Source organism: Oncorhynchus nerka, linkage group LG14, assembly GCF_034236695.1.
Source record: "Oncorhynchus nerka isolate Pitt River linkage group LG14, Oner_Uvic_2.0, whole genome shotgun sequence".
In the NCBI taxonomy this organism is placed as follows: Eukaryota; Metazoa; Chordata; class Actinopteri; order Salmoniformes; family Salmonidae; genus Oncorhynchus; species Oncorhynchus nerka.
This window is the reverse complement of record NC_088409.1, coordinates 54,813,816-54,837,595: the sequence shown is the minus strand read 5'-3', so window position 1 is coordinate 54,837,595 and position 23,780 is coordinate 54,813,816. Positions and strand designations below refer to the sequence as shown.

Below are 23,780 nucleotides of genomic sequence, written 5' to 3'. Positions count from 1 at the left end.
GCTGTGGATATTGATACTTTTATGCCTGTTTCCTCCAGCATCTTCACAAGGTCCTTTGCTGTTGTTCTGGGATTGATTTGCACTTTTCGCACCAAAGTACGTTCATCTCTAGGAGACAGAACGCGTCTCCTTCCTGAGCAGTATGATGGCTGCATGGTCCCATGGTGTTTATACTTGTGTACTATTGTTTGTACAGATGAATTTTGTACCTTAAAGCATTTGTAAATTGCTCCCAAGGATAAACCAGACTTGTGGAGGTTTACAATTTTTCTTTAGTTTCTTTTGAGTTTCCCATGATGTCAAGCAAAGAGGCACTGAGTTTGAAGGTAGGACATGAAATACATCCACAGGTACACCTCCAATTGACTCAAACAATGTCACTTAGCCTATCAGAAGCTTCTAAAGCACAGTCAACTTAGTGTATGTGTCACTTTCTGACCTTTATTTCCTTTGTTTTGTATTTATTTAGTATGGTCAGGGCGTGAGTTGGGGTGGGCAGTCTATGTTTGTTGTTCTATGATTTGGGGATTTGTATGTTTCGGCCTAGTATGGTTCTCAATCAGAGGTAGGTGTCATTAGTTGTCTCTGATTGAGAATCATACTTAGGTAGCCTGGGTTGCACTGTTTGTTTGTGGGTGATTGTCTATGTTGATTGCTTGTGTCAGCACAGTTCTCATTAGCTTCACGGTCGTTATTTTGTTTATTGTTTTTGTATAGTGTGTTTCAGTGTTCAGTGTTTTCTTTATTAAAATTCAAGATGAACACATACCACGCCGCATTTTGGCCCTCCGATGCTTCTCGCCTCTCCTCTTTTGATGAAGAGGAGGACATCCGTGACAGTATGTAAACTTCTGACCCACTGGAATTGTGATACAGTGAATTATAAGTGAAATAATCTGTCTGTAAACAATTGTTGGAAATATTACTTGTGTCATGCACAAAGTAGATGTCCTAACCGATGTGCCAAAACTATAGTTTGTTAACAAGAAATTTGTGGAGTGGTTGAAACACTTCGGTTGGAGTCGTTAAAACTTGTTTATGGAAACTTCCGACTTCAACTGTATTTACAGTACCAGTAAAAAGTTTGGACACACCTACTCATTCATTTACATTTAAGTCATTTAGCAGACGCTCTTATCCAGAGCGACTTACAAATTGGTGCATTCACCTTATGACATCCAGTGGAACAGTAGTGCATCTAAATCTTTTAAGGGGGGGGTGAGAGTGATTACTTTATCCTATCCTAGGTATTCCTTAAAGAGGTGGGGTTTCAGGTGTCTCCGGAAGGTGGTGATTCCACGGTTTTTCTTTATTTTTTACTATTTTCTACATTGTAGAATAATAGTGAAGACATCAAAACTATGAAAAGCAGCCAACAAGTGCTCAGCATAGGTGGGAACTCCTTCAAGACAATTGGAAAAGCATTACAGGTGAAGCTGGTTGAGAGAATGCCAAGAGAGTGCAAAACTCACCAAGGCAAAGGGTGGCTGCTTTGAAGAATCTCAAACATCAAATATATGTTGATTTGTTTAAAACTTTTATGGTTACTATATGATTCCATATGTGTTATTTCATAGTTCTGATGTCTTCACTACTATTCTACATTGTAGTAAATTGTCAAAATTAAGAAAACCCTTGAATGAGTAGGTATGTCCAAACTTTGGACTGGTACTGTATATCAGATTGCTCAGACACACATTGCTCATTGTGCTATTTTCAGTACAATATTACTTTTTAATTAGGAGTAAATGTTAACTATGTTTCAAAGCATTATGACAATTGTAGTCTGATATGTTACTGAGTCAAAAAAACATCTGAAGTGTGGATTAGGTTCAAGTTCAAATTTGAATGAATGCATTCCAGGATGGTACTTTTTGAATACCTTGGTTAATCTTAATGAATTCAAAACAATTCACATCCAAATGAGACCCACTGTATCTGTCAAGATCTCTGGATTACCTACCACACATATCAATTTGAATACGTTCCAACATCCCAGACAGCTCATTGCAGGTGGAAGTGACAGTCAGGGATGTGATGGTGAGAGAGACGGAGAGAGAGACAGAGAAAGAGACAGACAGATAGAGATGGAGAGAGACAGAAAGAGCTAGAGAGAGATGATATATAGAAAGATATAAAACAGAGGATGTGAGGAGTGACTATCTCTTATCCTCTGGAGCGGCTGATCACAAAATTGTCCTATCACCACATCTAAGCTAGTGACAAATGACAAATGTCTACTCCCCCAGCCGACGCACAAATTGGGCTGCTGCACTATCTGGGACATGGGATTTAATTTCTTACAGTGCCCCACAGCCATTCTGCCTGACATCACGGGCACCAGCACTGACACCTACGTTACACATCAGGGTCGTGTTTATTAGGAACCAACTGGAAGAAAACGGACTGAAATAGGGAAGGACTAACCTGGACGTGTTCAATTAAATTATTATATATTTGTTTACATGTAACCTTTATTTAACTAGGCAAGTCAGTTAAGAACAAGTTCTTATTTACAAGGACAGCCTACAACCGGCCAAACCCAAACGATGCTGGGCCAATTGTGCGCCGCCCTGTGGGACTCCCAATCACAGCCGGTTGTGATACACTACAGAACCAGGGTGTCTGTAGTGACGCCTCTATCATTGAGATGCAGTGCCTTAGACCGCAGTGCCACTCGGGAGCACCATTTTCCAATAAGACACGCTCATTTTCATTTTGCAAAATGTTTGAACATTTTCTGTTTTGGGCCAGCCACCATATATTTTAAAAGCACATTTTTAAAAAAGGTACTTAAGCACTGTGGTAATGTCAAAACATAGTGCTCAAGAGAGTTGGGAATGCTTTTTCATGCAGCATGGTAGGCATTGCTAAGGGGGGCATCTCCCCCTCACCCATTCACCCCACCGCCAACATGAAAGGAATGGGTAATTACTCACGCTACCTGTCAAAGATAGACCCTCCAATACACTCCTCTATGTGGGAGCAGAATAAAGTGATCTGACTCCCTTCACTGATTACTTGGAAGTATAGCGAACAGTATTCTTTCCATGTTGAAAATAGGCATAATCAAAAGCTGCCATTTGTTGAGAAGGATCAGCCGAGCATTGCTTGTGTGTGTAATTTCGAGGGAATATTGCTACGTTGGGGATGATGCGTGGACAGGTGATGATTAACTGAATGCTGAAAGAGCATTACATAAATAACGAGTGGTCTCTTCTTCCTGTGGGGATGGTGCTGTATGATGCTTTGTTGAGTGATCGCTTTCTCTCTTTAGGAAATTGAGGGTGTGGATCATCATTCTCCACAATGATATCCCCCCTCTCTTGCCCCCCAGCACCCAGTGGCACATAAATACATGGGGATCCGAGCAACTGGGTGAGAGGAAGAGGAAAACATGGGCTCCAGGATCCCATTAATGAGTCATCAATCAGGCCGATATGAATCATCTCTACAGGACCATTAGTGCAAAGTGTTACCAACATCATCAATTTCCATTAACGAGTAGCAGCGGCAGGCCCCATCTCCTTACCAGCGAGGTGAAGATGTAGGTGTAGTAGACGGACAGCATGCCCAGCTCCGATGCCTGGAAGAAAGACAGAGAGAGACGGGAGGAGGAGAGAGAGAGGGATAAGGAGAAAAAAATATATATATTGAGAAGCTGATATACACCTAGTGTACAAAACATTAGGAACAGAGGAACTCTGGAGCTCTGTCAGAGCGACCATTGGATTCTTGGTCACCTCCCTGACCAAGGCCCTTCTCCCCCGATTGCTCAGTTTGGCTGGGCGGCCAGCTCTAGGAAGAGACTAGGTGATTCCAAACGTTTTCCATTTAAGAATAATGGAGGCCACTGTTTTCTTGGGGACCTTCAATGCTACAGATATTTTTTGATACCCTCCCCCAGATCTGTGCCTCGACACAATCCTGTCTCGGAGCTCTACGGACAATTCCTTTGACCTCATGGCTTGGTTTTTGCTCTGACATGCACTGGGAAAGACTAACGGAGCAAAGTACAGAGAGATCGTTGACCTCAGACTGGGGTGAAGGTTCACCCCTCCAACAGGAAAACAACCCTAAGCACACAGCCAAGACAACAAAAGAGTGGCTTCAGGACAAGTCTCTGAATGTCCTTGAGACTCGAGGCCGTAATCGCTGCCAATGGAGCGTCAACAAAGTACTGAGTAAAGGGTCTGAATACTGAATAATGTAAATGTGATATTTCAGTTATTTATATTTAATAAAATGTGCAAACTTTTATAAAAACCTGTTTTGCTTTTTTCAATTGTAAGTAGATTGATAAGTGGAAAAACGATTGAATCCATTTTAGATTAAGGCTGTAACATAACAAAATGGGGGAAAGCCAAGGGGTCTGAATACTTTCTGAATGCACTGTATACAGAGAGGTGTGTGCCTTTCCAAATCATGTCCAATCAATTGAATCAAGGTGTAGAAACATCTCAAGGATGATCAATGGAAACAGGATGCACATGAGCTCAATTTCGAGTCTCATAGCAAAGGATCTGAATTCTTATGTAAATAAGGTAATTTCTGTTTTTTATTTTAATTCATTTGCAAAAATGACTAAAAGCCTATTGTGTGTAGATTGATGAGGTAAAAAAATGTTTTAATCCATTTTAGAATAAGGCTGTAACGTAACAAAATGTGGAAAAAGGGAAGGGGTCTGAATACTATCCGAACACATTGTATGGAGAGAGAAAGAAGGGGTTGGGGAGAGAGAGAAAAGTGAGAAAGGTCAGACATTCTCTGCAGTCTCCTGCTCGATTACACAGCGGAAGATCAAATCCACCCACATCTTGATAAGACATGGCATATTCTTATCTAATGACGGGCTCTCTTTGGAGCAATTAGTAATATGATATTTTAGTATGCTGCTCAATACTTTAGGATTTGATTTAATCAAGCCTCAGCAGCAAGCACTGGTTGTGAAGGTCAACTTTCTACAGTTTCTTTTAGCATGTTTCTTTTGGTATACTGTTCCACCCTATTTGTTTAATGTTTCAACCAATGTGAACTGTGGACGCAAAGCTTAAAAAACATTTTATTTTTTACAATCAGCCTATTCTGACTTACATCTGAGATATCCAGTACCAGTCAAAAGTTTGGACACACCTACACATTCAAGGGTTTTTCTTTATTTTCTACATTGTAGAATAACAGTAAAGACATCCAAACTGAAATAACACATATGGAATCATGTAGCAACAAAAAAAGTGTTAAACAAATCGAAATATATTTTAGATTGTAGGTTCCTCAAAGTAGCCACCTTGATGACAGCTTTGCACACTCTTGGCATTCTCTCAACCAGCTTCACCTGGAATTTCCAAACATCTTGGAGGAGTTCCCACATGTGCTGAGCACTTGTTGGCTGCTTTTCTTTCACTCTGCGGTCCAACTCATCCCAAACCATCTAAATTGGGTCGAGGTCGGGTGATTGTGGAGGCCAGGTCATCTGATGCAGCACTCCATCTCTCTCCTCCTTGGTCAAATAGCCCTGACACAACCTGGAGGTGTGTTGGGTCATTGTCCTGTTGAAAAACAAATGATAGTCTTCAAAAATCTCAAATTTGGACTCATCAGACCAAAAGGACAGATATCCACCGGTCTAATGTCTATTGCTCGTGTTTCTTGGCCCAAGGAAGTCTCGTCTTCTTATTGGTGTCCTTCAGTAGTGTTGTCTTGCAGCAATTCGACCATGAAAGCCCGATTCACATCTCCTCTGAACAGTTGATGTTGAGATGTGTCTGTTAATGTGTGAAGCATTTATTTGGGATGCAATCTGAGGTGCAGTTAACTCTAATGAACTTATCCTCTGCAGCAAAGGTAACTCTGGGTCTTCTTTTCCTGTGGCGGTCCTCATGAGAGCCAGTTTCATCATAGCGCTTGATGGGTTTTGCGTCTGCACTTGAAGAAACTTTCAAAATTCTTGACATTTTCCGCACTGTCCATGTCTTAAAGTAATGATTGACTGTCATTTCTCTTTGCTTATTTGAGCTGTTCTTGCCATAATATGGACTTAGTCTTTTAACAAATAGGGCTATCTTCTGTATACCACCGCTACCTTTGCTACCTTGTCACAACACAGCTGATTGAAAGAAGTTCCACAAATTAACTTTTGACAATGCACAGGTGTTAATTTAAATGTATTCCAGGTGTCTTCCTCATGAAGCTAGTTGAGAGCTTGCCAAGAATGTGCAAAGCAGTCATCAAGGCTAGAGTGTCTACTTTGAAGAATCTCAAATATAAAATATATTTTGATTAGTGTAACACTTACTACATGATTCCATATGTGTTATTTCATAGTTTTGATGTCTTCACTATTATTTTAAAATGTAGAAAATAGTCAAAAATAAAGAAAAACCCTTGAATGAGTAGGTGTGTCCAAACTTTTGACTGGTACTGTATTTCATAGATTACAGTGGATCAATGGAAAACTGTTCAACAAGGCTTGTTGACTCCTGGATCTTATTCAATGGAAGTTACAGTAGGTCTTTGCTCATCCATCCACACACATTTCCCCTGAGAGATTCTCAGCCAGTTCACCCGTGATACAAGTCAGTATTCGACGTCCATCCATGTCTGAGAATGGTGGATGGGCGTCTTGCATCTCTTATTCCAAAGTTTGTATGTTCGAATCCAGCAATAGAAAGTTGTTTTTGATATTTTCTGTTTTATGCCTATCACAAACCTTAACCCTTACCTTAGTCATTCAGAGTTAATGCCTAACCGTAAGAATTTTGGAGTTAATTCCTAAACTTAACCCGAACACATCGAAAATTGACGTTTGGAACAACTTCAAAATTGTATGTTTGAGTAACATGGAAGAACACCTAATTCTGATGTGAGACCAGGCAAGCTTGTTGGATTCTCTACTTGTACCTTCGGGGTACAAATAGACGCAGGCTCCAGTTCCCAAGAGCTGCAGGTTCTTCTGGCATGAAAATGTATTTATCCAAAGAGGTCTTACAGCAAAAACTAATATGATTCAAAGAGGTAGATTCCCCGACTTGGGGAAAGCCACGCATATACAAATAAATGATATGCTTAGTCATTCCTTTCCCACTTTAATAAAGCCAGCAGTTCTATAAACAAGGTCTGATTATAATCAGTTAATCAGGAAAGATAATGCGCAAAGACCAGCTTGTGAAGATAGCAAGAACAAGGTGAGAGGGGCGTAATTATCCCAGAATGAGATAAAGCCTTGGTCTCTAAGGAAACAGAGGCTAGATAGAGATGTTTTCAATAACAGTGACAGTCACAGCATTGTAAAATAATGATCTCCGAATAGTATGGTCTGTTCTCTGATAAAAAAAAAACATCCTTCTTTCTTACAAGAAAACAATGATATTCGATCTACAGGTCATGGGGTTATTATAGGTCAAGTAGTCAAGCGACTGGATTACGTTTTTTTTTGTGTCTTGATGTGTGATAAGATACAGTGCCCTGAAAAAGTATTTGCATCTGAAGGTGGCACAACCAGTTATTGAGTGTAAGGGGGCAATTACTTTTTCATTGGGTGTTGAATAACTTTGTTAATTAAATAAATGAAATAAGTATGTAGTTGTTGTGTTATTTGTTATTTCGTGTTCCCTTTATGGAATATCAGGTTTTGGCTGAAGAACTGATAACATTTAGTATCAACAATATGCAAAAGTCGAGAAAATTAAAAAGGGGCTAATTATTTTTCACGGCACTGTGATCACTTCCATGACACTGAGTCATTACCTTTTGATTCTATGGTTATTACTATTTGAATAGCTGCTAATAAGAGGAAACCGATCACATGATACGTTACGTGCTAGTTTGTTAACATTTGTTAAACCGTTTTATAGTATCAGATTGTCAGGTCTGCCAAGTAGAGAATCCAACAAGCTTGCATGGTCTCACATCAGAATTGGGTGTTCTTCCATGTTACTCAATGTAAGTCAAATTACATAATTTAGTGGAGAAAGACAGGTGGACACTGCACTGTAAAATACACGTTGTTCCTTTGGCTGGCACAGAGCCAAACTTCCTCAGCTTTCTGTTGTCCTTATAGCCCCTTTAACTGTTTCTCAGGGTTTAAAAAAAAAGTTGCACACCCATGCCGAGCACAATATCTGAGCAAATCCGACCGCAGCTGTGTATAGTAGGGCAACATGGGGGGCTGACATATCGAGATTACACTCAGTGATGCTGATGCCTCATCTCAAGATTACGTTTGGTGATGCTGAAGCTGAAGCCTCTGACCACAAACTCCCTGCTGCAGAACACACAGCAAATACACCGGTGTATTTAACGATTGGAGTGTTAAATGTAACACTTTCACAGAGCATATACAGTGGGGCAAAAAAAGTATTTAGTCAGCCACCAAATGTGCAAGTTCTCCCACTTAAAAAGATGAGAGAGACCTGTAATTTTCATCATAGGTACACTCAACTATGACAGACAACATTATTTTAAAAATCCAGAAAATCACATTGTAGGATTTTTTATGAATTGATTTGCAAAATATGGTGGAAAATAAGTATTTGGTCAATAACAAAAGTTTATCTCAATACTCAATAATGTTATATACCCTTTGTTGGCAATGACAGAGATCAAACGTTTTCTGTAAGTCTTCACAAGGTTTTCACACACTGTTGCTGGTATTTTGGCCCATTCCTCCATGCAGATCTCCTCTAGAGCAGTGATGTTTTGGTGCTGTTGCTGGGCAACACAGACTTTTAACTCCCTCCAAAGATTTTCTATGGGGTTGAGTTCTGGAGACTGGCTAGGCCACTCCAGGACCTTGAAATGCTTCTTACGAAGCCACTCCTTCGCTGCCCTGGCGGTGTGTTTGGGATCATTGTCACGCTGAAAGACCCAGCCACGTTTCATCTTCAATGCCCTTGCTGATGGAAGGAGGTTTTCACTCAAAATCTCACGATACGTGGCCCCATTCATTCTTTCCTTTACACGGATCAGTAGTCCTGGTCCCATTGCAGAAAAACAGCCCCAAAGCATGATGTTTCCACCCCCATGCTTCACAGTATGTATGGTGTTCTTTGGATGCAACTCAGCATTCTTTGTCCTCCAAACACGACGAGTTTAGTTTTTACCAAAAAGTTATATTTTGGTTTCATCAGACCATATGACATTCTCCCAATCTTCTTCTGGATCATCCAAAGGCTCTCTAGCAAACTTCAGATGGGCCTGGACATGTACTGGCTTAAGCAGGGGGACACGTCTGGCACTGCAGGATTTGAGTCCCTGGCGGCGTAGTGTGTTACTGATGGTAGGCTTTGTTACTTTGGTCCCAGCTCTCTGCAGGTCATTCACTAGGTCCCCCTGTGTGGTTCTGGGATTTTTGCTCACCTTTCTTGTGATAATTTTGACCCCAGATCGAGGGAGATTATCAGTGGTCTTGTATGTCTTCCATTTCCTAATAATTGCTCCCACAGTTGATTTCTTCAAACCAAGCTGCTTACCTATTGCAGATTCAGTCTTCCCAGCCTGGTGCAGGTCTACAATTTTGTTTCTGGTGTCCTTTGACAGCTCTTTGGTCTTGGCATTAGTGGAGTTTGGAGTGTGACTGTTTGAGGTTGTGGACATGTGTCTTTTATACTGATAACAAGTTCAAACAGGTGCCATTAATAAAGGTAACGAGTGGAGGACAGAGGAGCCTCTTAAAGAAGAAGTTACAGGTCTGTGAGAGCCAGACATCTTGCTTGTTCGTAGGTGACCAAATACTTATTTTCCACCATAATTTGCAAATAAATTCATTAAAAATCCTACAATGTGATTTTCTGGATTTTTTTTTCTAATTTTGTCTGTCATAGTTGAAGTGTACCGATGATGAAAATTACAGGCCTCTCTCATCTTTTTAAGTGGGAGAACTTGCACAATTGGTGGCTGACTTAATAGTTTTTTGCCCCACTGTATGAGTCCCACTGATCCAGTGTTAAATTAACACTTTTGAGAGTATTGAAAGAAATCCCACTGTCTTCAGTGTAAGAAGTAGACCTCTGGCTGACCAGCATCCTAACGAAAGATGTAAACATCCATAAACAAAGAGGATAGAATGTCCTGCGTGAAGAGAGGGTAATTTGGGTCCCATCATTAGCACAGACTCTTTTATACAAAGTCCTTACAGTTTACCATGTAATTAAATCTTCAGTGTAGCATAAAATGTTGGCAAACATAATTAATTTTCTCAGCCAACATCCTCTCCTCATGAGCGGGCTGCGTGCCATAAACCACAGAAAAGGAGGAGTAGAAGACAGAGGAATGATAATAGAGGTATGGAGCGACCGTAGGACAGAGGCGTAGATATAGAAAGAAATCCCAGCTCCTGTGTGTTGTTACTCTCTGCCCCTGGGTTGCCATGGCGACAGGATGCCTGGCAACGGCCATCAGTATCTCTGATTGAGGGAAAGATTAAGACTGAAGAGGAAAAGGGCAGAGAAATAAAACAGTAAGAACTGACTGGATGAATACAGAAATGTGAAAAATAAAAACGAATCAGGGAGGGAGGGAGTGTGTGAGGGAGAGAGTAATACTTGAGAGGGATAGGCATTTTCTGGGAGGAAAAAATATGCAGAGAAATATTGGGGCAAGGATTTTTGCTATGCCTGATGACTCATCCTGAATTTAATTTAGCGGCTCTATCGATCACGCAATACATCAGTCTGAACCTGTTGTCCTAGAAGTCGATTGAGCTGATATCAAAACGATGTGATTCGTGTAGGTCGGTCTGGCCCAACCCATCGGTTTCTGGGACTAATCAAAATGGTTTGAAAGTGTTTCCATTTGAGAAGTAGCTTGGGAGGGAGCAAATCCAGACTTATCATGGTGAAAAAACGTTAGTGGGCGTGGCATTTGTCCAGAGTGATGCGGATGGGAAGACAGGCACATTTTTGCTTGTCTTCTTAGAGGATATTGTGAGGGATTGGCTTTCCCAGTGCCAGTCCTGCTATGGCACTGGCATGCACTAGGGTTGAATGGCAGAAATCTGGTTACAGAGATTTACCACCCAAAACCACTCCCTTTTCCCGGGATAAATAACTGCGAGAAACCGGTAAATTATAAGACACATTTCAGTTGAATGTATTCAGTTGTACAACTGACTGGGCACCCCTATTTCCCTTTCCCTTTATAATAAATGATTTATATCAACAGCATGACGTGAAATGGAACTGTTAAATTATATGTGAAACATCTAGGAGCTACAACGGCTCAGCCGCGAAGTAGGAGGACATAAGCTCACAGAACGGGACCGACGAGTGATGAAGCTCGTTAAAATGGTCTGTCCTCGGTCGCAGCACTCACAACTGAGTTGCAAACTGCCTCTGGAAGCAACGTCAGCCCAAGAACTGTTCGTTGGGAGCTTCATGAAATGGGTTTCCATGGCCGAGCAGCCGCACACAAGCCTAAACTTGTGCAAAACTCGCCTCCATTGGACTCTCTGGAGTGATGAATCACACTTCACCATCTGGCAGTCCGACGGACTAATCTGGGTTTGGTGGATGACAGGAGAACACTACCTGACCCAATGCATAGTTCAAACTGTAAAGTTTGGTGGAGGAGGAATAATGGTCTGGGACTGTTTTTTCATTGCTTCGGGCTAGGCCCCTTAGTTCCAGTGAAGGGAAATTGTAACGCTACAGCATACATTACATTCTTCACAATTCTCTGCTTCCAACTTTGTGGCAACAGTTTGGGGAAGGCCCATTCCTGTTTCAACATGATAATGCCACCACAAAGCGAGGTCCACACAGAAATGATTTGTCGAGATTGGTGTGGAAGATCTTGATTGGCCTGCACAGAGCCCTGACCTCAACCCCATCGAATGTCTGGAACACCGACTGCAAGCCAGTCCTAAACGCCCAACATCAGTGCCCGACCTCACAAATGCTCTTGTAGCTGAATGGAAGCAAGTCCCCGCAGCAATGTTCCAACATCTAGTGGAAAGCCTTCCCAGAAGAGTGGAGGCTGTTATAGCAGTAAAGGAGGGACCAACTCCATATTAATGCCCATGATTTTGGAATGAGATGTTCAAGCAGGTGTCCACATACTTTTGGTCCTGTAGTGTTTTTATTTTATTGATTTATTTAATTTTTTATTTAATCTTTATTTAACCAGGTAGGCCAGTTGAGAACAAGTTGTCACTTACAACTGCGACCTGGCCAAGATAAAGCAAAGCAGTGCGACATAAATAACAATACAGAGTTACACATGGAATAAACAAACGTACAGTCAATAACATAATAGAAAAAAAAGTCTATATACAGTGTGTACAAATGGCGTCTGGAGGTAAGGCAATAAATAGGCCATAGTGGCGAAGTAATTACAATTTAGCAAACGAACACTGGAGTGATAGATGTGCAGATGATGATGTGAAAGTAGAAATACTGGTGTGCAAAAGAGCAAAAAAGTAAATAAAAACAATATGGGGATGAGGTAGGTGGATTGGATGGGCTATTTACAGATGGGCTGTGTACAGCCGCATCGATCAGTTAGCTGCTCGGATAGCTGACGTTTAAAGTTAGTGAGGGAGATAAGTCTCCCACTTCAGCTATTTTTGCAATTTGTTCCAGTCAATGGCAGCAGAGAACTGGAAGGAAAGGCGGCCAAATTAGGTGTTGGCTTTGGGGATGACCAGTGAGATATACCTGCAGGAGCGCGTGCTACAGGTGGGTGTTGTTATCGTGACAAGTGAGCTGAGATAAGGCGGAGCTTTACCTAGCAAAGACCTATAGATGACCTGGAGCCAGTGGGTTTGGCGACGAATGTGTAGCGAGGGCCAGCCGACGAGAGCATACAGGTCGCAGTGGTGGGTGGTATATGGGGCTTTGGTGACAAATGGATGGCACTGTGATAGACTGCATCCAGTTTGCTGAGTAGTGTTGGAGGCTATTTTACATTTACATTTATGTCATTTAGCAGACGCTCTTATCCAGAGCGACTTACAAATTGGTGCGTTCACCTTAAGACATCCAGTGGAACAGCCACTTTACAATAGTGCATCTAAATCTTTTGGGGGGGGGGGGTGAGAAGGATTACTTTATCCTATCCTAGGTATTCCTGAAAGAGGTGGGGTTTCAGGTGTCTCCGGAAGGTGGTGATTGACTCCGCTGTCCTGGCGTCGTGAGGGAGTTTGTTCCACCATTGGGGGCCAGAGCAGCGAACAGTTTTGACTGGGCTGCGCGGGAACTGTACTTCCTCAGTGGTAGGGAGGCGAGCAGGCCAGAGGTGGATGAACGCAGAGCCCTTGTTTGGGTGTAGGGCCTGATCAGAGCCTGGAGGTACTGAGGTGCCGTTCCCCTCACAGCTCCGTAGGCAAGCACCATGGTCTTGTAGCGGATGCGAGCTTCAACTGGAAGCCAGTGGAGAGAGCGGAGGAGCGGGGTGACGTGAGAGAACTTGGGAAGGTTGAACACCAGACGGGCTGCGGCGTTCTGGATGAGTTGTAGGGTTTAATGGCACAGGCAGGGAGCCCAGCCAACAGCGAGTTGCAGTAATCCAGACGGGAGATGACAAGTGCCTGGATTAGGACCTGCGCCGCTTCCTGTGTGAGGCAGGGTCGTACTCTGCGGATGTTGTAGAGCATGAACCTACAAGAACGGGCCACCGCCTTGATGTTAGTTGAGAACGACAGGGTGTTGTCCAGGATCACGCCAAGGTTCTTAGCGCTCTGGGAGGAGGACACAATGGAGTTGTCAACCGTGATGGCGAGATCATGGAACGGGCAGTCCTTCCCGGGAGGAAGAGCAGCTCCGTCTTGCCGAGGTTCAGCTTGAGGTGGTGATCCGTCATCCACACTGATATGTCTGCCAGACATGCAGAGATGCGATTCGCCACCTGGTCATCAGAAGGGGGAAAGGAGAAGATTAATTGTGTGTCGTCTGCATAGCAATGATAGGAGAGACCATGTGAGGTTATGACAGAGCCAAGTGACTTGGTGTATAGCGAGAATAGGAGAGGGCCTAGAACAGAGCCCTGGGGGACGCCAGTGGTGAGAGCGCGTGGTGAGGAGACAGATTCTCGCCACGCCACCTGGTAGGAGCGACCTGTCAGGTAGGACGCAATCCAAGCGTGGGCCGCGCCGGAGATGCCCAACTCGGAGAGGGTGGAGAGGAGGATCTGATGGTTCACAGTATCGAAGGCAGCCGATAGGTCTAGAAGGATGAGAGCAGAGGAGAGAGAGTTAGCTTTAGCAGTGCGGAGGGCCTCCGTGATACAGAGAAGAGCAGTCTCAGTTGAATGACTAGTCTTGAAACCTGACTGATTTGGATCAAGAAGGTCATTCTGAGAGAGATAGCGGGAGAGCTGGCCAAGGACGGCACGTTCAAGAGTTTTGGAGAGAAAAGAAAGAAGGGATACTGGTCTGTAGTTGTTGACATCGGAGGGATCGAGTGTAGGTTTTTTCAGAAGGGGTGCAACTCTCGCTCTCTTGAAGACAGAAGGGACGTAGCCAGCGGTCAGGGATGAGTTGATGAGCGAGGTGAGGTAAGGGAGAAGGTCTCCGGAAATGGTCTGGAGAAGAGAGGAGGGAATAGGGTCAAGCGGGCAGGTTGTTGGGCGGCCGGCCGTCACAAGACGCGAGATTTCATCTGGAGAGAGAGGGGAGAAAGAGGTCAGAGCACAGGGTAGGGCAGTGTGAGCAGAACCAGCGGTGTCGTTTGACTTAGCAAACGAGGATCGGATGTCGTCGACCTTCTTTTCAAAATGGTTGACGAAGTCATCTGCAGAGAGGGAGGAGGGGGAGGGGGAGGAGGATTCAGGAGGGAGGAGAAGGTGGCAAAGAGCTTCCTAGGGTTAGAGGCAGATGCTTGGACTTTAGAGTGGTAGAAAGTGGCTTTAGCAGCAGAGACAGAAGAGGAAAATGTAGAGAGGAGGGAGTGAAAGGATGCCAGGTCCGCAGGGAGGCGAGTTTTCCTCCATTTCCGCTCGGCTGCCCGGAGCCCTGTTCTGTGAGCTCGCAATGAGTCGTCGAGCCACGGAGCAGGAGGGGAGGACCGAGCCGGCCTGGAGGATAGGGGACATAGAGAATCAAGGGATGCAGAAAGGGAGGAGAGGAGGGTTGAGGAGGCAGAATCAGGAGATAGGTTGGAGAAGGTTTGAGCAGAGGGAAGAGATGATAGGATGGAAGAGGAGAGAGTAGCGGGGGAGAGAGAGCGAAGATTGGGACGGCGCGATACCATCCAGTAGGGGCAGTGTGGGAAGTGTTGGATGAGAGCAAGAGGGAAAAGGATACAAGGTAGTGGTCGGAGACTTGGAGGGGAGTTGCAGTGAGGTTAGTGGAAGAACAGCATCTAGTAAAGATGAGGTGCGTATTGCCTGCCTTGTGAGTAGAGGGGGAAGGTGAGAGGGTGAGGTCAAAAGAGGAGAGGAGTGGAAAGAAGGAGGCAGAGAGGAATGAGTCAAAGGTAGACGTGGGGAGGTTAAAGTCGCCCAGAACTGTGAGAGGTGAGCCGTCCTCAGGAAAGGAGCTTATCAAGGCATCAAGCTCATTGATGAACTCTCCGAGGGAACCTGGAGGGCGATAAATGATAAGGATGTTAAGCTTGAAAGGGCTGGTAACTGTGACAGCATGGAATTCAAAGGAGGCGATAGACAGATGGGTAAGGGGAGAAAGAGAGAATGACCACTTGGGAGAGATGAGGATCCCGGTGCCACCACCCGCTGACCAGAAGCTCTCGGGGTGTGCGAGAACACGTGGGCGGACGAAGAGAGAGCAGTAGGAGTAGCAGTGTTATCTGTGGTGATCCATGTTTCCGTCAGTGCCAAGAAGTCGAGGGACTGGAGGGAGGCATAGGCTGAGATGAACTCTGCCTTGTTGGCCGCAGATCGGCAGTTCCAGAGGCTACCGGAGACCTGGAACTCCACGTGGGTCGTGCGCGCTGGGACCACCAGATTAGAGCGGCCGCGGCCACGCGGTGTGGAGCGTTTGTATGGTCTGTGCAGAGAGGAGAGAACAGGGATAGACAGACACATAGTTGACAGGCTACAGAAGAGGCTACGCTAATGCAAAGGAGATTGGAATGACAAATGGACTACACGTCTCGAATGTTCAGAAAGTTAAGCTTACGTAGCAGGAATCTTATTGACTAAAATAATTCAAATGATACAGTACTGCTGAAGTAGGCTAGCTGGCAGTGGCTGCGTTGTTGTTGTTCTATCTCTCTATAGTGCTGTTTCTTGTATTATGGTCTCTTGTTTCTTTAGAGGTTTCACTTTGTTGTCCTTTTTCTTTTCCTTTTTCTTCTGTCCTTATTTTGTCTTCCTTTCTTCTGTTAACTAGATATTTTTTGTTGTTATTCTTTGTAAGCTAGCTAGCTTCTTCCAGGAGAGTCCCTAGCAACTGCTTAGCAACAAGTAAACAATTCAGCTAGCTAAGATAACTGTACAATTTTATGAAAAATAGTTACTTCTTCAAAAGCCTGTCTTTTTGGTTTGTTCCTTGTTTTGTCTTCTCTTGATTTTTTCGATGTACTTCACTCTAAAAAACCATTTAAATCTCAATATATACAGGAGCTCATTTTTCAGCAGCTGCTCAATTTGGAACTCCGGAACACACATTTTGTAAATTACATCGCCGAAGTCAAGGATCGGTAGAATAGTCAGTTTTACGAGGGTATGTTTGGCGGCGTGAGTGAAGGAGGCTTTGTTGCGCAATAGGAAGCCGATGTGTATACAGATGTGTACATTGTATACAGATGTCCTAGCCTACCTCTTTCGGGAAATACATTCAATGCAGTATTAGCCATATATTTAGTTAATTAATGATGGGTTATGAATAATAAGCTTCTAACTAGCCTCTGTATCTTGCGCAATTTGCACGCACCTGTGCTCCGCTGCCCTCTCTAGACTAGAATAGCTTGCTGGCATTTTTGGCATTTCTTATACCAGTAGACAATTTGAAGAGGCATGCAAGCTCTTGTTTTCTGAGTGCAGCTAATAGCACTAACGGGTCGTTTGATAGAAGAGCGAACGCATGATGGCGGTGGTCTATAGCAGTTATTTATTCAGACCCATGACCATTCAATCTTTGTGAAGAGAAGTGAAAGCCGTCTGCATCTAGTCCTATATTATTCAAGCATGTCATTAGAATGATGAAGATGGGCCTCCCGAGTGGCACAGTGGTCTAAGGCACTGCATCGCAGTGCTAGCTGTGCCACTAGAAATCCTGGTTTGAGTCCAGGCTCTGTCGCAGCCATCCATGACCGGGAGACCCATGGGGCAGCACACAATTGGCCCAGCGTCATCCGGGTTAGGGGAGGGTTTGGCCGGCAGGGATGTCCTTGTCCCATCGCACTCTAGTGACTCCTGTGGTGTGCCGGGCTCATGCACGCTGACACAGTCATCAGGTGTACCGTGTTTCCTCCGACACATTGATGTGGCTGGCTTCCGGGTTAAGCCTGCATTGTGTCAAGAAGCAGTGCGGCTTGGATGGGTTATGTTTCGGAGGACGCACGGCTCTCGACCTTCGCCTCTCCCGAGTTTATACAGGAGTTGCAGCGATGAGACAAGACTAACTACCAACTACCAAAAAAAGGGATGATTTTTTTTTTTAAGAATGAGGAAGATAAGGACGACGGAACTTATTTAATTTAACTGTTGAGGAATGAATGAGGCAACAAAAGAGAAAGAAAGAGGAGGTAGGTTAATAACATTAGGCAAAATATTATGAAAGGCATACAATGCATTCGGAAAGTATTCAGACCCCTTGACTTTCTCCACATTTTGTTTTTCTCATCAATCTACACACAATTCCCCATAATGACAAATCAAAAACAGGTTTGTGTATTAAAAATTAAAAACTGAAATATCAAATGTATAAGTAGACCCTTTAGTCAGTACTTTGTTGAAGCACCTGTGGCAGCAATTACCGCCTTGAGTCTTCTTGGGTATGACGCTACAAGCTTGGCACACCTGTATTTGGGGAGTTTCTCCCATTCTTCTCCACAGACCCTCTCAAGCGCTGTCAGGTTGGCTGGGGAGTGTCGCTGCGCAGCTATTTTCAAGTCTTTTCTCAGATGTTCAATCAGGTTTAAGTCCGAGGACTGGCTGGGCCAATCAAGGAAATTCAGAGACTTGTCCCAAAGCCACTACCTGCGTTGTCTTGGCTGTGTGCTTCCTGTCTGAGGTCCTGAGCGCTCTGGAGCAGGTTTTCATTAAGCATCTCTCTCCAGTTTTTGCTTTGTCATTATGGGGTATTGTGTGTAGATTGATGAGGGAAAAAAACGATTTAATCCATTTTAGAATAAGGCTGTAATGTAACAAAATGTGGAAAAAGTCAAGGGGTCTGAAATCTTTCCATATATAGACAGTTGTGTGCCTTTCCAAATCATGTCAAATCAATTGAAATCACCACAGGTGTATTCCAATGAAGTTGTAGAAAGATCTCAAGTATGATCAATGGGAACAGGATGTACCTGAACTCAAGTTCGAGTCTCATAGCAAAGGGTCTGAAGACTTATGTAAATAAGGTATTTCTGTTTTTTATTTGTAATAAATTAGCAATATTTTCTAAAAGCCTGTATTTGCAATGTCATTATGGGGTATTGTGTTTAGATTGGGACAAAAAATATTTAATCCATTGTAGAATAAGGCTGTAACGTAACAATATAATATAATAGGCCCTATTGTATTTGAAAATTTAAATCGAATTTGCCAGCCTATGCTTGTAGACGTAGGCTGGCGTATGCTGCACCAACATATCCTGAACCAGAATTGCATGTTCCCTCAGCTTTATCATGTTTTGAACGAGGTGCGTAATACCAGTTCATATAATAAAGTATAATACAATACGGTACAGTAATACAGTTCAAAATGATTAGCCTACTGGAGATTGTGTCATTTATTTACTCAAGACAGCATATACAGTTGAAGTCAGAAGTTTACATACACCTTAGCCAAATACATTGAAACTCAGTTTTTCACAATTCCTGACAAGAAATCCTAGTAAAAATTCTCTGTCTTAGGTCAGTTAGGATCACCACTTTATTTTAAGAATGTGAAATGTCAGAATAATAGTAGAGAGAATTATTTATTTCAGCTATTATTTCTTTCATCACATTCCCAGTTGGTCAGAAGTTTACATACACTCAATTAGAATTAGGTAGCATTGCCTTTAAATGGTTTAACTTGGGTCAAATATTTTGGGTAGCCTTCCACAAGCTTCCCACAATAATTTGGGTGAATGTTGGCCCTTTACTCTTTACAGGGCTGGTGTAACTGAGTCAGGTTTGTAGGCCTCCTTGCTCACACACGGTTTTTCAGTTCTGCCCACAAATTTTCTATGGGATTGAGGTCAGGGCTTTGTGATGGCCAATCCAATACCGTGACTTTGTTGTCCTTAAGCCAGTTTTCCACAACTTTGGAAGTATGCTTGGGGTCATTGTCCATTTGGAAGACCCATTTGCGACTGAGCTTTAACTTTCTGACTGATGTCTTGAGATGTTGCTTCAATATATCCACCTAGTTTTCCTGCCTCATGATTTCATTTATTTTGTGAAGTGCACTCGTCCTTCCTGCAGCAAAGCAGCCCCACAACATGATGCTGTCACCCCCGTGCTTCATGGATGGGATGGTGTTCTTCGGCTTGCAAGCCTCCCCCTTTTTCCTCCAAACATAACAATGGTCATTATGGCCAAACAGTTCTATTTTGTTTCATCAGACCAGAGGACATTTCTCCAAAAAGTACGATCTTTGTCCCCATGTGCAGTTGCAAACCGTAGTCTGGCTTTTTTATGGCGGTTTTGGAGCAGTCGATATAGGACTCGCTTTACTGTGGATATAGACACTTTTGTACCTGTTTCCTCCAGCATCTTCACAAGGTCCTTTGCTGTTGTTCTGGGATTGATTTGCACTTTTCACACCAAAGTGTATCTAGGAGACAGAACGCATCTCCTTCCTGAGCGGTCTGATAGCTGCGTGGTCTCATGGTGTTTATTCTTGCGTACTATTGTTTGTACAGATGAATGTGGTACCTTCAGGCGTTTGGAAATTGCTCCCAAGGATGAACCAGCCTTGGCTGATTTCTTTAGATTTTCCCATGATGTCAAGCAAAGAGGCACTGAGTTTGAAGGTAGGCCTTGAAATACATCCACCGATACACCACCAATTGATGTCAATTAGCCCATCAGAACCTTCTAAAGCCATGACATCATTTTGTGGAATTTTCCAAGCTGTTTAAAGGCACAGTCAACTTAGTGTATGTAAACGTGTGACCCACTGGAATTGTGATACAGTTAATTATAAGTGAAATAATCTGTCTGTAAACAATTGTTGGAAAAATTACTTGTGTCATGCACAAAGTAGATGTCCTAACCGACGTGCCAAAACTATAGTTTGTTAACAAGACATTTGTGGAGTGGTTGAAAAAAGAGTTTTAATGACTACAACCTAACTGTATGTAAACTTCCGACTTCAACTGTAGCTAGCGACATCTATGGGCCTTTATGTTTTTCTATCGTGCTTAAAAATGTAGTTTCCTTTATGTCATATATGTATTGGATAACGACACAATCATTTTGGCTTTTTTAGGCTTGGGCACATAAAATGTCTTTAATGTATGGACCATCAGGCTTGAATTTTCTAACAAAATTTGAATCAAATCCAGACATAGGCTATTTCCTGTATATGCTTTATATGTTTTTGACCGGCACTTCCGGTTTTGGGGCGAAATACCGAGTTACCCGGGAGAAAAGTCGTTTTTTTCTCTGGATGGAACATTTGTAAAACACAGGGAAAATATTCAACCCTATCATGCACTCTTAGCCAATGCTATCTCTCTCTGTCTCGCTGTCTCTTTTGTCCGTCTCTCTCTCTCTCTCTCCATTTTGCTTTAGTCATTGTCTCCTTCACCGCAGCCATGCATCCAATCTCTATGTTATAATTACGACACAGCCATATGCTGCAAGCTGCCCTTCACCTGTGTTTCTGTCACCTTTAGATCTAATCATAGCTCTTTAGAAGGGATAGCAGGAGTCTTGTCCTATCAGGCAAAGTTCATGTCGGTGTCGGGAAGAACTCTGCCAAGCTACAGAGTGTTCTATTTTGTTGCTTTAATTGCTAACTTCTCTGTTCACTTCAGGTATGGTTCTATACGTGGAAACACACATCATTGAAAGGCCATATTGACAGTTTACTGTGACGAATAGTCATATCTGATATGAACGTCCAATTAGATGTTATTATATTACGTGTGTCAGACGAGCTCTTCACAACTGAGAGGATGTAGCTTAGTGGTAGAGCGCATGCTTTGCATGTATGAGGCCCCGGGTTCAATCATTGACATTGAGCTGCCAATCTCTGCTGGCAATTTTACAGGGCAAACAGGTAGTCTAATGCTTAGAGCATTGGGCCAGTAACTGAAAGGTTGCAACTTCTAATCCCTGAGCTGACATTATGAAAAATCTATCGACGTGCCTTTGAGCAAGGCATTTAAATTTGATTGCTCCAGGGTTGCTGTTGATAATGGCAGACCCTGGCTGTGTCTCGGGGAGATTGTGGATACGCAAAAAAAAACACATAAATAATAGAAGAAATATAAGCACCCACCAAATGACTATTTTCTTTATAAGCACTCAATATATAACTTCATGAGTGATAGATGCCTTCAATAGAAAGAATAAATAGCTCAAAAAGAGTTCATCATTCCATGATTGAATTATAGGTTATTTTATCAACAAAGAAAGCCGTTGCTACCAACAGATGTCAGTAAATTGTCAAAAAGGGAAAATAAAAATCGTAATAAACCGAGGTCACGTCTATTCTCTTTTATACTCGAGCAATATTAATGGGAGTTTCTGATGTTTCGGATTGTATTTGTTATAAATATGAACAATTTACACATATTAAGAATGCGCGGCTGACCCTTTCCGTAGTCGTTCTAGGCTTACAAAAAAACGAATCAGATGAATGTACAACTCCGTCGTTAATGAACGAGCGCAGAACAGAACATGATTTACATCTCACGTCTGTCACTTGAAGTAAAATGCACTGTCTGACTAGACCTTTTTCTTAGAAAGCTAATTGCATTGGTTTTCATTTCTCATTTCTAGCATTGGTTTTCATTTCTCATCTCTACTGTACTCTAGCGGTTTAAGTGCTAAGCCCAAGGGCACTCAACAACCTCCTCTAGTTGCATTTGCACACCACTCAAGTCTCCAAATATGGCGTCACAGATATGCCATGGTTTATTCATGGTAGTAAGTCTGTGTACAGGAGAACAGATCGGTCTCTCGGTATTGGATGTTTCAAGTTAACATTCATTCAGTCCAACACTCATTCACTAGCAAGTGATTCAGCTTGTAGCTTGTTCAATTATTTTCAATATCAACCTTGATGCTGAACTTTAGCTTGGCATTGACATATAGATCGTGAGAGAAAAAAAATTGCATCATCCGCTACTACTGAGATGTCTAAGAACATCGGGAAGGAGCTCACTGTGACAGACAGACTCACCCTTTCCAAAATTATGTGGGACATTGTTGCGTTAGCATCCACAATGATTGTGGCAGTCTTATCATCGCGGATCTCCTTGAGAAGTGGTGTGGGATCCTGGCTGTCATCCAGCATGCGAACCGATAGTGTCTCCTTGGAGATGAGGAACTGGCGTAACAGTCTCTCCAGATTTAATAAGCCTGCGGGGACAGGGACGAAGACAGTGATATTATTATGAGCAGGTAGACAGTTAATCTCCTAAAGGTAATGAATTTCTGGGTATTAAAGTCACATTTCTGAGAACTAGCACTCAATTGAATGAGTTAAAAATACAAAGACATTATTTTGTGTGAGAAACACCATATTCATAAAAATAAAAATGGATATTTTCAACCTGTCTCTGATGAGACATGACAATGTGCTTTTTTCGCTCGATAAACAAAAAGTAAATTTTTATGCCTTGTTTGTCAATAACACGGTCATTAAAATCCTTAACACCTAAATTAATTTATATGATGACCTGTAATAACGTTTAATTGTAAAGAAATGAATTACTAGGTGCTATTCTTAAACACCATTTCCAGCATTTAGTTCCCAGGACTGCATTAAAGAGATTGGATATTGGTTCATTGTAAGTGAACATTTTATTTTTGATATAATCCCTTCGCTGATGGTTTTTCCGCTTTTACTTATGTTATACAGTTGAAGTCGTAAGTTTACATACACCTTAGCCAAATACATTTAAACTCCGTTTTTCACAATTCCTGACATTTAATCCTTGTAAAAATTCCCTGTCTTAGTTAGGATCACCATTTTATTTTAAGAATGTGAACTGTCAAGAATAATAGGTTTTATTTCTTTCATCACATTCCCAGTAGGTCAGAAGTTTACATACACTCAATTAGTATTTGGTAGCAATGCCTTTCAATTGTTTAACTTGGGTCAAATGTTTCAGGTAGCCTTCCACAAGCTTTTCACAATAAGTTGGTTGAATTTTGGCACATTCCTCCTGACAGAGCTGGTGTAACTGCGTCAGGTTAGTAGGCCTCCTTGCTCGCACACGCTTTTTCAGTTCTGCCCACAAATGTTCTATAGGATGAGGTCAGGGCTTTGTGATGGCCACTCCAATACCTTGTCTTTGTTGTCCTTAATACATTTTGCCACAACTTTGGATATATGCTTGGTTTCATTGTCCATTTGGAAGACCCATTTGTGACCAAGCTTTAATTTCTTGACTGATGTCTTGAGATGTTGCTTCAATATATCCACATAATTTTCCATCCTCATGATGACATCTATTTTGTGAAGTGCACCAGTCCCTCCTGCAGCAAAGCACCCCCACAACA

At 42.6% G+C, this 23,780-nt stretch overlaps 1 protein-coding gene across 1 annotated transcript in view; it reads right to left on the bottom strand.

Moving 5' to 3' along the window:
• The window catches only part of LOC115141494 (glutamate receptor ionotropic, kainate 4-like), a 209,416-nt gene that overhangs the window by 86,367 nt on the left and 99,269 nt on the right, over positions 1-23,780 (bottom strand). The window contains exons 5-6 of the mRNA XM_029680400.2: positions 22,456-22,634; positions 3,533-3,586 (exon numbers count right to left, since the gene is read on the bottom strand). Of these exons, the coding sequence (XP_029536260.1) occupies positions 3,533-3,586; positions 22,456-22,634 (233 nt within the window). The remainder of the gene's footprint in view (positions 1-3,532; positions 3,587-22,455; positions 22,635-23,780) is intronic.